Source organism: Lottia gigantea (genome assembly GCF_000327385.1).
Source record: "Lottia gigantea unplaced genomic scaffold LOTGIsca_135, whole genome shotgun sequence".
Classification (NCBI taxonomy): domain Eukaryota; kingdom Metazoa; phylum Mollusca; class Gastropoda; family Lottiidae; genus Lottia; species Lottia gigantea.
The window spans coordinates 396,158-412,898 of NW_008707526.1; the positions used below are offsets into that span (position 1 = coordinate 396,158).

At 30.5% G+C, this 16,741-nt stretch overlaps 2 protein-coding genes across 2 annotated transcripts; both read left to right on the plus strand.

Moving 5' to 3' along the window:
- The first annotated feature begins 3,240 nt into the window (after positions 1–3,240).
- On the plus strand, positions 3,241–6,360 carry LOTGIDRAFT_200161 (hypothetical protein). The gene is made up of 6 exons (XM_009049409.1): positions 3,241–3,663; positions 4,006–4,167; positions 4,471–4,626; positions 4,918–5,127; positions 5,426–5,546; positions 5,819–6,360. The coding sequence occupies exons 2-6, from the start codon at positions 4,031–4,033 to the stop codon at positions 5,969–5,971; spliced, it is 777 nt and encodes a 258-aa protein (XP_009047657.1). The 5' UTR covers positions 3,241–3,663; positions 4,006–4,030; the 3' UTR covers positions 5,972–6,360.
- Positions 6,361–10,080: 3,720 nt separating this feature from the next.
- LOTGIDRAFT_139335 (hypothetical protein) lies at positions 10,081–13,694 on the plus strand (the record flags this gene model as incomplete). Its single annotated transcript, XM_009049410.1, has 9 exons — positions 10,081–10,198; positions 10,544–10,689; positions 10,994–11,123; positions 11,302–11,546; positions 11,832–11,939; positions 12,144–12,263; positions 12,491–12,679; positions 13,005–13,234; positions 13,487–13,694. 9 exons carry the CDS (start codon positions 10,081–10,083, stop codon positions 13,692–13,694), a joined length of 1,494 nt encoding a protein of 497 aa, XP_009047658.1.
- Positions 13,695–16,741: the final 3,047 nt, after the last annotated feature.

The window sequence follows — 16,741 nt, forward strand, 5'->3', positions numbered from 1 at the left end:
GTAGAAAATATTGGCTCAAAAGAATTCCAATTTTCTTTTCGGCTGCAGTGATCGACCCAAAAACCCTTTGCTTGTGTCCTAGATGCCTTTTATTAGATAACTAAGTCAATCCACTGACGTGGAAAATATTTACATTTTTAAACCATTTCACTGCATTGGCTGATTGCTTACTTACAATCACTGATAGGACGTCAAGCCGTACAATTGTAACTTAAAGTTTTGGCCAAAAATGTTGCCAAATTATTTTTAAAAGTGGTCTAAATTATCTTATAAAAGTGGTTGCAGTAATATAAAAAGTTGTCCGAGTTGACTTTCAAAGTGGTCCGAGTTGTCATTGGTCCTATTTGACCTAATTCATCCAGAAAAAGTATCACGTGACGTATTCGTTACTTATTTTGGGGAAATCTACAATTCAGAGGATTTTGCATTTTAAAGTTACTTGTTGCATTATTTACTTGAAATAATTCTCACAAAGTAGAATATCATTGGAAAAAGAAAAATTTTGACAAGTTTGGCACAAAACCTTTTAGTTTAGAGGCTAACAGTCCGCCATGTTTAGGAGTAAAGTTTAGAAACTTTTGTTTACTTTATGAAAATAGTTTTCAATTCTGCTAAAAACGTTAAGATATTGTTGACAGTGGAGTGTGTTCATTGCATGTAGGTATGACATCTTATTTCGAATAGATAATTTATATAGTCGGGCGGTTATAACGGTACAATACTCGGAGAACCTGTCAAAACGAAAGTCGAAACTTTTTTTTACTCACACTGACTGGGCCTAAACGGAATGCTTTACAAATTTATTTAGCATGATTTCAGCTACCTGCCTAATTTGTATGATAGTTATAGTGTTTAGTAGTAGCCTATCACCATCCTGATACTAGGCAAAGCTAAGTGACACTTTTCAAAGTCACCAGAGTATGACTCCAGATTCATCTACAATCAAATACTAAAATTCCATATTAAAGAGTTTTCCTGGCATTGTAAATGACTAATTTCAAGCCAAGGTTAGTTTGATCTGCATTTCAATGTTCTTGTTCATTAGCCATTTAAATAACAAGGGGAAACTGAGCAGAGTGAACAATGTCAATGAGCCAGTTCGGCTATTCATGTGCATGCACATCACAACAATTGAACAAACTCATTCCCTTTTTGGTCTCTATATAAACAAAAGGTGGCAGTCTATGTAAGGGATCTAATACAAATGGTTTACTGCATTTACATTTGTCAGTCTCATGATATACTGAACAAAGTTGATTTCGACAACATTTAAAATTATTAATGGATAACTGTCAATGTAGTAAACCGTTTATATTATATCCTTTTCCATAGTAAATCGACACTACTTTTCCTTTGGTGAAAGCAAGAAATGAGCGTGCTGTTGCACATGTGCACACACACATTCGTACTGCCTTATAGGATACATGTAACAGCTAGGATACTACTGCTACTCTGTTGTCACTTCAACGAATTCAACAATCGAATTGGATTCAATTTAGTGACTTCTGTGGCGTTCATTGGTTTCTATGCTCTTATAAACTGATTTTTTTTCAAAGTCTTAAAAATTTTGTCTCGATTCTTTTTTGAATTATGAATTTTTGATGACTCTTGGTGAAATTATCACATAACATGAATGGAAATTATGTAAGAAAATGTCATTATCATCAGTTATTGAACATGATTTATTGTATTCGTAGTTCAATTATTCACAAACCATAATTCTATACCAATAAATAAGCATTTATCGAAACTTGGAAATTATTTAATAATATTCAATTAATGAACCTGTAAAATAAATATTTAACAAGAGTTAAATACTTGACTTTTAACTCAATCATTTTTTGACAGATATTGTGAAAATGGATTTGTTCATGCTCACTCAAGAATGATTTATATATGTTTAAAAAGTTATGAAATATATTATGCACAAGGTTATATGTGCTCCAAAAATAATGTTTATTTTGCAAACATAACAGGTTGATCTGTCGATTGACTTACATGAAGCAAAGCTGTCATTGGAAAGTGGGAATAAAGAAAAAAGGACTCACAATTTGAACAAAGCATATGAATTAATTATGAGACTTATAAACAAGGTTAATTGCAAGGCCATTATGTTTAAAAAATAACTTTGTTTAAGGCTGGTTGATTTTCAAGTCTATAGACTTCTTAGAATTGCCAATTTGGTTAGAGTTGTGAAAAATGATATTTTATTTTATTAACAAATTACAGCCATGTTTCAGATGTTTGGTGTGATGGCAAATATCTCTATCAAAATAACTGCTATGTAGGCTTTGCTTTCTGGACCAATGTCTTTTTGCCTCTGTGTAGAATAATTTGAAAGATGGCGTTACTGAAAGTTATTCACATTATAGTAGGAGCATAGGTCAAATAAAAAAATGCAGTTAAATCAAAACTACTGATCTCTACTGTAATGCTGACTATACATGCAGTTTGATAAGTGTAAAAGGTCAATGTAAAATTGACTTATAGTCGACTCTGTTAAGGTGTTAGTTTAACTAACAACTCGTTTAAAAATACACAAAAGTAAACAAACAAGAACAAACAAAGGATAAGATCTTTACAGTGAAGTGTGCCTACATGACACCTTGACTGTTTGGCTTGAGCAAATGTCACATCTCATAAAAAAGAAAATGGAATTTGAAAAAACTAGGCCAAGTTATTAAACACTGTTAATGAAGTCAGTTAAGTCACTATTCTTTGATGTAAATATGCATATATGTCGATAATTTTGTAATGTTTTTTTAATGTTTTAAAATTGGCTTCTGAAACATTGACTATTGTGCTTGTTGACTTGGCTTTCACACTATGGGAAAGCCTATTATAGTTGTCGATAACCATTTATTTTTTAGGTATTTCCACATATTAGCTCTAAAAATTGTAAATGAATTTATATGTGGAAAAATGACTAAGTTGAAAAAAAACTTCTTTTAGAGAAGTTAGGGTGGTGCATGTAGCTTTTTTTTTTGTCGTCACTGAAACATAAAAGTAAAAAAAAAGAATTTAGCCCAACTTGGGCAATGAATCTTAAGTTTATACCACAACTTTTAACATTTTGATGACATCAAATAATGACGTTAATAGTATTCAGATGACAATTGACAAATGTTATATCCTCTTTGACTTGTTTTCTCATAAATCATTATCTTACAACTCCTGGTTGTTTTTTTTTTAAAAGGACATGGCAAGTTATAACATTATCAGCCTACTCGTTTAACAGGGAAAAAAATTAGCTGAAAAACAAATTTATTAACAGATTTATTTGTATTCTCATTCACATGAACTTACATTTAAAAGAAGTTACAAGTGCATTTTGATTGAAATTCAAAAGTATACCAATTATTTTCTTTGGTGGGTCAAATAGGTGCTCACTGGTTTTGGGAAGTGGAAAAATGAATTTGGATTAAAAAGTGTTTACTGGATTATCTGCCCATTTACAACTGGGTTGACTCGAATAATTTAGTTGGAACTATAACACCAGACATTTGAACTTGGATAGACCTGATATTGTTTTGTTATACATGTTAATACTAAAACCCACTAGTAAATCTTACTGTTCTATTTTTAGTTAGGGTAGGAATGGAGGAAGGTTTCTTGGTTGATGTTTTACCAAGAATTTAGAATGAAGTAGTCACATATTGCATTGTAAGTTTTTTTTTTATTCAAAATCATTTTTGATGAAATTTTACTTTTAATGGGATATTATTGTGAATGTTGATAATAGCTGAAGGAATTGCAATAGTCAACATGTTCGTAAAAATTCAATGAACAATTTGTTAAACAGGATCTCTTATTATCTTATTTTACATCAGTCTTACTTCAAATATTTTGTCCTTTTTGATGTGCACCCATTAAGTTTAAATGAATTTTAAAGCTCCATTTCTAAAAACTATGAATTTATCATGCAAAAAATTGAGAAGTGTTGGCCATGCCAAGGCTTCGATTTAAAAAAATCAGTCCTTATTCATTTCTATGCCTATTTTTCAGGTTATATAATAATTTATTGGTTACCATGGAGACAGTAGTAGCTGTAGCTATTGGTGTATTGGCCAGTATATTTTTAATTTCTCTGGTCGTTGTTCTCTTTCTCTGTCGTCAGAAATATTGCCGTAAAATAGATCTCATAACAGCTCAACATAAAGATTCTAGGTAGACATCTTTTTTTCAGTTAGTTACTCTTGGTGATCCAAATAGTACCTTTCCAGCCTATCTCTCCATTTTCAGTAATGATGACTGGAGGAAAAATTTGTTGACTTTATTACCAATGTCATAATACAAGAGTAATTTAGTAAGATAATAGCTAGCATTCAATCCAACCAAATTACTTTATTTACAAGCAACTGATTTAAGAAAGGTGCCTATTGCAGTCAAGATGCAGTAATTTGACATTTGTAATGATTCTCTACCAGATTAAGTTTGATGATCCTTATCAGATCCTTATCCTTTTTGTAGACCTGATGTACAGTTAATAACAGAATCTAGTGATATAGAAACACATACCACCTCCTCTCAACCACCATCTACTGATGTAGAACTAGAACATGTACAACTCACTAATCCTAGGATTGAAGAAATATTAAAAAATGAACAGTGGGTTGATGATGCCACGTGAGTTATCTTTCTTTCTTTCTTGATTTGTTGAAACATAGTGAAAAGGCCAATATGTCACACCTTCTTGACATTTCATCAGCATCTGCATAACTTTTGTATTCAAATCTACATAATTTGTTAATTAAATCTGATGTCTTTACTTTCTATTTATAAAAGTATTACTGACAGCCTTCCAATAATTGAATATTATGAGACAAAGTTTAAACCAATCTCTAATACCTTATTTGATTTTGTGATATCACTGTCTGATTGCATTGATTTTCTTCATATATCTATTTTTATTTTCAGTGGCCTGATTCCTCACTGTATATCAATATTAAAAACATGTCATGATCTAACAGAGAAACTAGTTGGTATGACTATGGGCAATGCTCAGATGATTCGTACACAAGAAACTCTGACAGATATAATAGCTGTGGCTAAACGTATCAGTCCTAGAGTAGATGAAGTTGTGAAATCTATGTATCCACCTTTAGACCCAAGATTATTGGAGGCCAGGTTAGTATAGTTTGTAAACTATGTGGACTCACTCAAGAGGCCGGGTACATGTAATTAATTAGCTTTGTGGACTCAGAATGTAGAGATATATTCCAAAGGCTATGAAGACTGAAAGCAATACTGAAATCTAAATCCTTATACTACTGGCTATGTAAGTTAAAGATCCCTCAAGAAATGCAAATAAAAACAGGGTGAAGAATTAGTGTCAGTAAAAGAGCTAAGATTCTTCCATTGCATACTGCATCTGGCTATCTATTTTCAGAAAATGGTAATTTAATTTTATATATTTATATTTCAGATGTACAGCTCTAGCATTGTCAGTACATCATCTAGTTTTAGTCACCAAGAATGCCTGTCGTTTATCTGGTGTTTTAGATTGGATTGACCAGTCTCTTGCTGATGTTGAAGATCATTTAAGGGTAGGTCATTAAAGTTCTTATTGTACTTAAATTGCAAAGTCAAACAAATGTAATACCATCAAAGTCACCAACTTGTAATTCATTGTTCAAGCATCATCAACTTGTAAGTTATAGTTCCCAGGAGTTCATCTCTTGCTATTGACACTTGCTCTGGATATAACATCCTCATCAGCACAGCTGTTGATAAAAATGGGGTTAATTTTTCAAAAATATGATGCTACTATACTGTGTGAAATTTTTTTCCAACATACTCATAATAAATGTATTTCCAGGTTTTGCGTGATGCCAGTGTAACCAATGAAATGCCTGGAAATCAAACTAATGACAAGCCAGGATTAAGTCAAGATACACCAGATGTTGCTGGTGATGTGCCTGCAGAAGTAGCCAATCAAAATCATGGAAACAATAATTCATCACAAGTATGAAAAGTATCATTAGACTTCTTTGTTACATATCATGGTTTGGTTAAAATATCATTCACTCTTGTCTTTGATTGAACCATCATTAACTCTCAACTTTGTTCCATTGTTGATTAGATTTGAAAGGGAGGTAATTGTGCATGACTCATGCATAGCAAGTACTTGTGGTCGCCACACCATAGTCATCATCAGTTGCATATAGTTGTGAATGAGGATAACGGTCAACTTTCATGGCCATTTTCGTTATTCGCAACCATACGCAACTGGTAATTGCTATGTTGGGAGGGCACCTATAGTTATCTTGTTGATTCTATTGTTATATTAATTGATGTACTTTTTAACTGCCAAATGTCTCAAAATATTGGATGGATCTGCCCTCTTTTTGTTTTAAAACTAACTCCTACATTCCTGAAATCAGGTACATGAAGAAGTATAGAAAAATTCCTTGAAAGAATTTGTGCTTGTTTGCACTAATGACTGGGAAAAAATACGCACATCGAAAATCAAATTTATTAGCAAATATTGTATATTAATTCGTATTTGTTATTAAAATGGAACTGAGTATTAAGTAATAGGAGATATAAGAGCAAATTACACCTTTCAGAGTGTTATAGGACCTTTTACAGGAGAGAATATGACTCCTATACAGTTAACTGGACCAATCTTGATTTTAACAACTCAAGAATGTATGTAAAAATATAAAAGCAAAAAGAGCATGCTTATTGGTAAAGAATGTGTGAAGAAGTAAGGTGTTAAACAGTGGGCAGATCATCCCTCCTATTAAAATACTGTAAATATTGTAAATAAGAATGTAAATAATCATACACAGAGTGCCTTTATTTACATATAGAGTTGTTGCTTATTTTTTAACATTTCTTTTAATTAAATTTCATACTCTCTTCCATCTCTGTAAAAACTTGAATAATATAATATAGAGAATTTTGAGATTATTTTCATCAACTTTATTCACTTTCGACTCAAATAATGGCCTTTATAGGAAAACTAGAATCTCACGAAAAAAAAAACAAATGTATGCAAAATTAAAATTTGTTATGGAAAATACTCAAAATTAAGTTTTTGAGTGATTAAGGTGCAAATTTAATTTGGAAATTTCTTAGACAAATTGTTATTTTATGATGATTTTTTTTATATCATGAAATATTATTTAAACTTGAATAATTAAGAAAATATGGTAAAGTTTATATCAATCATCATTTAATTACACACAGATGTACAAAAAGCACACTTGATTTTTTTTGTGTGAAGTGATAGAGATTTGGTTGTCTAATGATGAGGTAATTTTGAGCTCTGTCTACTAGTAAAGTGAGTATTTAGAAATCTTTATCCTTCAAATGCCTTCTCTTCATTACAGTTTATAGCTAAAATTTAATTCTATCTTCTGTTAAAATCACATAAACCTTTATCCCTGTAACAGGCTTGTTAAGTTTATCTGTGCCTAAATATTCAGAAATATCTTAAACTTTAAAATGTTTTGAGGTTTTGTGAAACTCAATTTCAGCTAATCCTTTAGCAACATTTAGAGGTAGAGATCACATAAAATAACGGAACATAATTTTATGGTATACTACTCCTTAGTTTTATTACACACTACGTTTAAACAATCTACATTCACAAAAATATTGTTATATTTTTGTGTATATATATAACGTCTTGTACTATATTTCCTCACTTCACCTGAAGATGACAATGTAGATTGTTGAAACGTCGTGTGTAATAAAACTAAGGAGTAGTATACCATAAAATTGTGTTCCGTTATTCAATTTCAGCTATATTTTTTTCCAAGATGAATGTTCAAAACTATGTGATAATATCTGTTTAAATATTTTGTTTTACCACCAATTAGATTATTTTTTATATGATCAAAGTGCAAAAGAATCAAACACATTCCCTACTCAAGTTTTAGGTATTTTTTTCAAAGTTTTATTTGTTAATATTTTTGATATATATTTAAATTAACATTCCTTTGTCTTCCAACATCAAATACATTTCATTTTGTTATTTATTATCAGCAGATATTTTTATACAAATTTACATTAAGTACTTATATACAAGGTGAACAAATTGTACATAGAGACTTATTACGCTGGCTGTATGAGCATATGAAATGTTTTGTAAATATTTTTAGAAAAAAGTATAACCATACATCTTGTGCTACCATATCACTAGCTTTATGAGCATAGTAAATGTTGTATTAGTTCTTTCATCTTGTACTTTCATATATTAATGCAGTCTGTATTCATGAATCAAGAAATAGTATAGTACATCTTCTATCTGTGGTTTTTTTATGTTGCCGATTTTATGAACTTGTGAATCTATTGTGTTATGAATTTAGAAATAGTATATTCAAATGATTCTTTTTTTAAGGAAAAATATTAATGGCTGGAAACATATGCAGAACTTGCAAGTGATGTTTTATGAGTGGTATTTACAAATTATAAAGCATCCAGTTACAGACTTTTGTGCCAGCCTTTTGTTTATGATAAATTTTGACCTGAATAGCTATAAAATCATCATCATCATTGTTAAACTAACATCAAGTGATAAAACAGAGTTACTGCCCTTGATTGCAATGAAATGTTTTACAAATAATGTTGGTTTTATATTGAAACCACATTAAGTTCAATTCACTTGTTAAGTTAATGATATTCTTTGAATTATATATCTGTTTGTGTTAAATTTCATCACATTATTTTAAATAAAAAAGGGTAAACATGGCAAGAAAGGCCATATTATTTGTCAGATTTCTTGATAACAGATTTGTATCATTCATCAATTAGAAGTGCTTTTGTGTAACTCATTTGAATAAGAAATAAAAAAATTCTAAAAGTAAATTGTTTGTAGTTTTTATATCTAATCAATATTAATGCCACAACCATTGTGAACTGTCTAGAATGTTTGCACAGTGTAATACCCTGATGAAGATTGGCAACAAATGCGTGAGAAGTGGTAGCATACTTTGCTGTACTTAAAGATTTGAGGAAAATGTCGAACCTCCCCTTCTTGGACGCTGCAAAAAGGACTTTTATATTTCATGAATAATTCCTTTGGATTTTGATTAGCAACAGGACAGTTGATTTGGGTCGCAGTCCACATAAACAACCAAAATGCAAATATTCTTATTTCTCAATAGATCATAACCCTCTGTGACCAATAATAGAGCTGTATTTCATGATTCCATTCCCTTCTCTTAAAGTTTTCTGGTATTAGGGGATTGGAAAATATACATATCCCCTCTTTTAATGATATATTCATGGGAAATATTTTCCAGAGTTTTAGGAGTCAACATAAACGTGCGTGTTATACACTTGCGCATTACAATCGCAAATATATAAAAACTGTATCATACATATATATATATTAAATTTAAAATAGACTATAGGCAGAGTTTTTCTTTATTTTGATAATTTTATGAGACAAAGAGAATCAGTTGTAATACATTGGAAAGAATATTGAAGTAATGCACCGGTTCGAATGCCGACAGAAAAGAAATGTATACACTAATTTGAAAAAACGTTTGTGGTCCAAGTCGCAAAAAAATGCGGAGTTATGTCCCTTAAATAATAGACACGATTATCACAGTGTAAATTCTTAGTTACAGGTGAGCAAAGACAGCTGATAACTTGAAAAAAAAAAATATTTGTAAGTAGATCTAAGGTAAATAATTAAGATGAAATATTATGAAATCAAGCAAATACCTCTAAGACTGCTTCATACAAAATACCTCCATGACACCACACAGAGGCCACTATCTTGACTCTATTGCCTCTAAGTACTAGCCTACTAGACACTCAACAGCTACTGCTCCAGTCATCACACACTGACACTATTGACAGAGTTTTAGGTACAAAACTGAAGACTCCAGACTTTCAACACTAACAGTCTTGAACAGGTTGACAGAGATACCAATCGAAGATTCATGTACTGGTTAAGCCTAATGCAAGCAGCTCTAAATAGAGAGTCACATCATGTATGCATGTTAATGCGTAGTGTAGTGAATTAATGCCTATTTTTGAATTGATTAATCTATTAGTTTTCAGGTGTTTTAATTAGAAATGAAGACAAAATGCCTAGCCTCACTACTCAGCAAGCGAATGATGTCAACTGGTATAGCAGGAACTTCAAAACAAGTTCAGACTCCACTGAATTATGTTGGTGGTCAGCGTTTAACACCTAGCTGTTCAGATAGTTTTAATTTATTCTCTCCTGCAACAGGTTGGTCAAACTTCCTCTCAATTTCTTGTTAAATATCTTATGTCGTTCTACATTTGTGCCTGTCAGAAATTGTTTAAATTCTGCCCTTGCTTAATTTTTCATGAAAGTTTTCACCAGTAATGGAGCTTGGTAACTTATTACCGGTATTCAGAAATTCATATTTGTGACAAACTGAGACTACCTATCTATAAAGGCTGCTCAACGGTTGGAACTCAAACATGAAGTTAGCCTGATATCTTTTTCAATACACAAAACATGTCACTTGTAAATCAGTACCAATGAGTTCGATGCCACTACTCAGCTAGTTATAATAACAATACTTGTATATTTGTTTTGTGTCTACAGGGGAGAAGTTGAGAGATGTTCCAGCATCAAATGAGAAAGATATCCAGAATGTTGTAGATAAGGCACGAGAAGCTTTTCATTCTTGGTCTAGAGAATCCCCTTTTAACAGAGGAAAAATCTTAAAGAAAGCAGCAGATATAATTAGGGTAGGTATGCTTTAAGCTCTTAGTTTTGTCAATCGCTTGATTGCTACTTTTCACCAGATACAGAAATGACAATAGACATCAGTCTTAAAGGACTCTGACTCCCCATGTGTTTACTTTTCCATATCATTGTTTGTTTAAAGGATCTGTTTATTATATTATTTTTCTAAATTATTGTTATCACTATAGTAGGCCTATATTAAATATCTAAAAGCTCTGTTTCAGAACTCTGTAATAAATTTTATCATCAATAACATGCTATGTAAGTTACTATATATGTTAACTATTGTATATATTATATATTAAGTCACGATCTGAAGAACTAGCTAGAACAGAAGTATTAGATACAGGTAAACCAATATGGGAAGCTAGGTATGATATAGAAGGTTGTGCTGATACTATAGAATATTATGGTGGAATTATTGCCAATCATAATGGTAAGGACGTTCTACAGCAAATATTATAATTAACATTTGAGAGAGAAAGAAATTATAAGTATATTTAAAAACTTCCCAAGGATTTTTTCTGTCAGCAATCCAAGCTCTGTAACTGACAATTTACATTCACTGTAACCCAAAATGAAAATGATTCAACTTTTTAAAATCTTAATTATAGGAGATTTTATACAAGTAGAGGGAGGAAGTTTTGCTTACACAATACGAGAACCTTTAGGGGTAGTTGGTGGAATAGGAGCCTGGAATTACCCTTTCCAAATGGCATCCTGGAAGTCGGCGCCAGCGCTAGCTTGTGGTAATACTATGGTATTTAAACCATCACCTCTAACACCACTGACAGCTGTAATGTTAGGTGAAATATATCAAGAAGCTGGATTACCTGATGGTTGTTATAATGTTATACAGGTAATCAGATATATTTAATAAAATTTTGAATATGTTTATGCAGAATTTTGGTGTCTTTATTCATGTCTATAGGATGTACAAATTCCAACTTTAACAAAACCAAGCAGAAAATAGGTTATACATTTTCATTCCAAAGGACTCAAATTCACCCAATTCTCTCTTTGTCTCCTTTTCTTGCTGTCAAGAATTCCTCAGATTATGTTAGTATTTCTTCCATCTGTTTGGTAAAATATTTAAAGTTATTGTTTTCTTTTCTATTAACAATTAACATGTTATTTGTTACAGGGTGAAAGAGAAACTGGTGAAATATTATCATCTCATCCTGATATTGATAAAATAACATTTACTGGTAGTGTCCCTACTGGTAGTAATATAATGGCTGCTTGTGCTAAGGTAGGAAATTAAATTAACAAGCCTGTAGGCGAAATAAAATATAGTTCATGGACTAACACTTTTAAGTAATGTTTGGATATATTGAAGAACATCGTTGGTTATGTAAATTAACATTCTATCAGTGAACTGTTTGTTTGTTTTATGTATTTAATCAGATCCATTCATTCACAAATATCTTTGTTTACTATATATTATATATTTCAGGATATAAAACATGTAACATTAGAATTAGGAGGGAAGTCTCCTTTAATAATATTTGCTGATAGTAATCTAGATAATGCTGTTAAAGGGGCTATGTTGGCTAATTTCAGCAATCAGGGGCAGGTAAATCTTGAAAATGAACTTCATGATAAAAAAAGGATATAAAATTATAGTCTAACAACTTATTTATACTCAATCAAAACATAATCGCTTATTTTTTAACTGTAAGGTCATTTGAATTCTCCAAGTGGATGCTGAGTTGACAAATCCAATCACTGAGTGGCATCATGTGATAACTGTTGCAATTGGTTGTCATTAATATAAATGATAGTATGTAATTAAAATTGCAGGTTTGTTCGAATGGTACTCGAGTATTTGTAGAGAAATCAATAGTAAAACCATTTCTAGAGAAGCTGGTAGAAAGAACTAAAGCTATGGTTATAGGCAATCCTAATAATGAAGATACAACAGTAGGAGCTACTATAAGTCAAGAACAGGCTGAATGTGTATTGAAATATATTCAAATAGGTCAGTCAGAGGTAGGTCAAAATACAATTAAAGTATATACATAATATACAAACCAAATCTGCCAACCCCCTCTAAACAATGTTTTCTCTTAGTTGGTTGGACTGTTAGGCAAGACTGTTTTACTGAATATCAAGTTTTGTAGCTGTGCTTATTGTTGATATTTTAATAGTAATCAAAGGTAATTGATTATCACCTTACCAAACAATTTATGGATGGTGGTCATCTTTTTCATGTTCAGGGATATCTGTAAGGTGCTTTTGTAAAAAACCTGCTGATAAAACCTTGTGTAATTAAATGATGTTATATGACAATTTATTGGATCATTTGATTTTGCAGGGAGCTAAGATATACTATGGTGGAGAAAGAGTAAAGCCATCTGATTCTAGTCTACAGAATGGGTATTATCTAAAACCCTGTATATTAACAGACTGTCAGGATACCATGAGAGTTGTACAGGAAGAAATATTTGGTGCTGTCATGTCTGTTTTAACCTTTGATTGTGAAGATGAAGTTGTATCAAGGGCGAATAACTCTGAGTTTGGTTTAGCTGGTGGTGTATTTACAAAGTAAGAGTCAAACTATAACACGTAAAAGTTAAGATATTTTCAGCCATGAATAGGGTTAAACAGGGGAACAGGGTTGAGCACTAGCTGAGTCTTGCCTCTCACAAACGGTATGCCAAATATCAGCAATATACTTGAAAATGTTTCCATAAGATGACCTTAATTAATAAAATCAGTTGTTTTGATGGGGATTGTGTGTACACAATGACATATACCAACTGGTTTGTATAACAAAATGTTTGTTATATTTTTCAGAGATCTAAGTAGAGCTCATCGTGTAGTAAGAAAAATGGAAACAGGATCACTATATGTTAATAATTATAATATTTATCCTGTTGGAGTACCGTTTGGTGGATACAAGAAATCTGGACTAGGAAGAGAGAATGGGAAAGATACACTAGACTACTATTCTCAAATCAAATCTGTTTATGTTGAAATGAATGATGTAGATTGTCCATATTAAATTCTAATCCTTAAGCAACATCTAGGGTAGAGATCACATTAAATAACGAACACAAATTAACTGTTTACAACTCATTAGATTTATTGTAATGGTACTGTAGACTTATTGTACAATGAAATTTAGGAATAGTATACCATGAAATTAATTTCTGTATTTTAGTTTCATTATCTATAACAAGGGGAAAAGGTTTATTCAGATTATTGATATTCAAGGTGGTCCTCATAAAATACCTACATTCAATATTGTGCAATTGATTGATTTTCGTATAAGGATCAGTGCTTTTTATATCAATATCCATGATTATACTGACTCTTGATGTCTAATCAATTCACTTCTCACTGAATAATGTTGTTGTTTTAGGAATGATTGTTAAAAAATTGTATCAAAGAATGATTTTATGGTAGAATGGGTTGGTAGAACAATAAAAATGATTTTGTTTCATTTCATTTGATTTTGTTTCATTTAAGAATGATTGTTTTAAATTGTTTTGAAAAATGATTTTGAATTTGTGGTATAAAAAAAGATTTTTTCTCTTTTTTTGTATTACAGAATGATTTTGTCATATAAAAGAATACTTTGTTGTATTAAAGAATGACTTTGTTGTATTAAAGAATTATTTTGTTGTATTAAAGAATGACTTTGTTGTATTAAAGAATAATTTTGTTGTATTAAAGAATACTTTGATGTATTAAAGAATGATTTTGTTGTATTAAAGAATATTTTGTTGTATTAAAAGAATGATTTTGTTGTATTATAGAATTATTTTGTTGTATTAAAAGAATACTTTGTTCTATTATAGAATGATTTTGTTGTATTAAAGAATGATCTTGTATAAAAGAATACTTTGTTGCATTAAAGAATGATTTTGTTGTATTAAAGAATGATTTTGTTGTATTAAAGAATGATCTTGTTGTATTAAAGAATGGCTTTGTTATATTAGAGAATGATTTTGTTGTATTAAGGAATGATTTTGTTGTATTAAAGAATGATCTTGTTGTATAAAAGAATGATTGTTCTGATGTTGTAATGAATGATTTTATGATATTAATGTACCTGTGTTAATAATATGATTGTAAATTTCATAACAAACTGAAATAAAGTAAAATATAATAAGTTTATATTTTCTTTGTTACTTCTGTATAGAATTAAAGGAATCTCGCAAGTAGAGTAGAAACTTTATAAGAGTCCAATCAAGGGTTTTCCTCTTAATGAAGGTAGCTTGTGGTTTTTGGTCAGCTTTGTAGTATATGACATGGATGCTGTTCGCGTAATGAAGGTGGTTGCTTATCAGTCGTAAACTGTATTGAAAAGTCGTAGAAGGGACATATTGAAGGTGATTTTTTAATAAAGGTTCAGGGTTCACTGTGTAACCAGCTGATAAAGCTCCAGAAACTACTGGAGATTCTCATGGGCCCAGTACCATCTTAAATTACCAACAATTCATTCAAACTTATACAGTATATGAAAACAGAGGACATAGAATACACTAATTAAATAATCATTTAAAACTTTATTATCAGTTGCATGATGTTTGGACATTTTTTAGTATAGTTTAAGTAATTATGGATGGGATGTCAAATTCAGTTTTAAAAAAAAAACTTAAAACTAAGATGGATGACAAAGCTTTACATGTTAATTTTTGAACAGAAAATCAATTATCAAATTTCTGACTTGTTTAATGTGAATTTTAATGGAAAATGATGATGTAAATAAAAAAAAATTCTACTGACAACACACTAAAAATATAGAATTATACAAAAACATAAAAACCATACATATACCACGAAGAAAATTGAAAAACATAAGCGGTCAGTGGAAGCAGGATAAATAAAAATTATGTTAAAAAATGGTTGAAGTGAAAAAAATTTAGTGATAAAAAAATAAAGTGCCGGTAGCCCAGTACTAGAACTAAGGTTCAAGGTTCATTTGAAGGTGAGGTCTTGAATTTATTTCAAATTTTCATTTCATAAATTGACCAATTCTATTACATGTACTCAGCATTATGATATTTAAATAATAACATTGTGTAATAGATATCATTATAATAACATTCATAAATATTTTATTTCATCTAAAGGCTCAATAAATAACTAATATTAATAGAAGAGTCTTATAACTTCAGAAGTAAAACTGTCATTAGTGATGTTAAACTAATCAATTAGGATGTTCTAGAAATTCTTACATGATGGAGTACAATAAATTTCTATGGAATATTTTCTTAACTCAAATTAAAAAGTCTACTGTCAATGACACTGAACAAAGTCTATAATCCTATTTCTTAATAAGATCTTGCCTAAAAGCCCTATTTCAAGTTAAATGCAAATCTGATGTAAACTAAGATGTCTTGGTATATATGAAATTCAGAGATCATTAAAACTCAAAACAAATATGCCTGAAAATAAAAAATACTGTTTAAGTCATTTAATTTCTTACTCTAAAGTGCATGCAATAGTATAAAAGATTTCTGGCCCATGCCAGTGCTTTTCTAGACTAAAATCTTATCTCTAAGTGAATAAATATTTGAACATTAAAAGTTTTGGAAGCAGTTATAACATTATGAAGGCACAATCTTACCCAAGTTGTTTTCTAGAATATAATTATAATTCATCTTATTGCACAAAATATCTCATTTCTAATATATTGAACTGAACTTTTAAATATTAATATATGTCACAAATGAAACTGAAAATATTGGTATTATATTTGTGTACTAGTTTTGTAGGTTTAATTGATGGACACGAAAATCAATTTATGTTCATTGCTTAAATTAAAAAATAAATTGAAAAAAATAGTGAGAAAAGCTGCATAATTTCGATTCGAACTTTTATGGCATATTGATAATGAGATCACAAGCTTATTAACAGCAGATATAAAATGAAGTTTTTTTTAATTAATTGTATTTTATTTTGTTTTTGAAGCAGTCCATGCTGACTCTGTGTTAGCCCTTCTAGACAATACATGTACTGTAGTTGGAAGTTTTCAATGTTCACTTTGCCTCTAGAGAGCAAACCATTATTATCTGTTCAAGATATCTTATTGACACACTC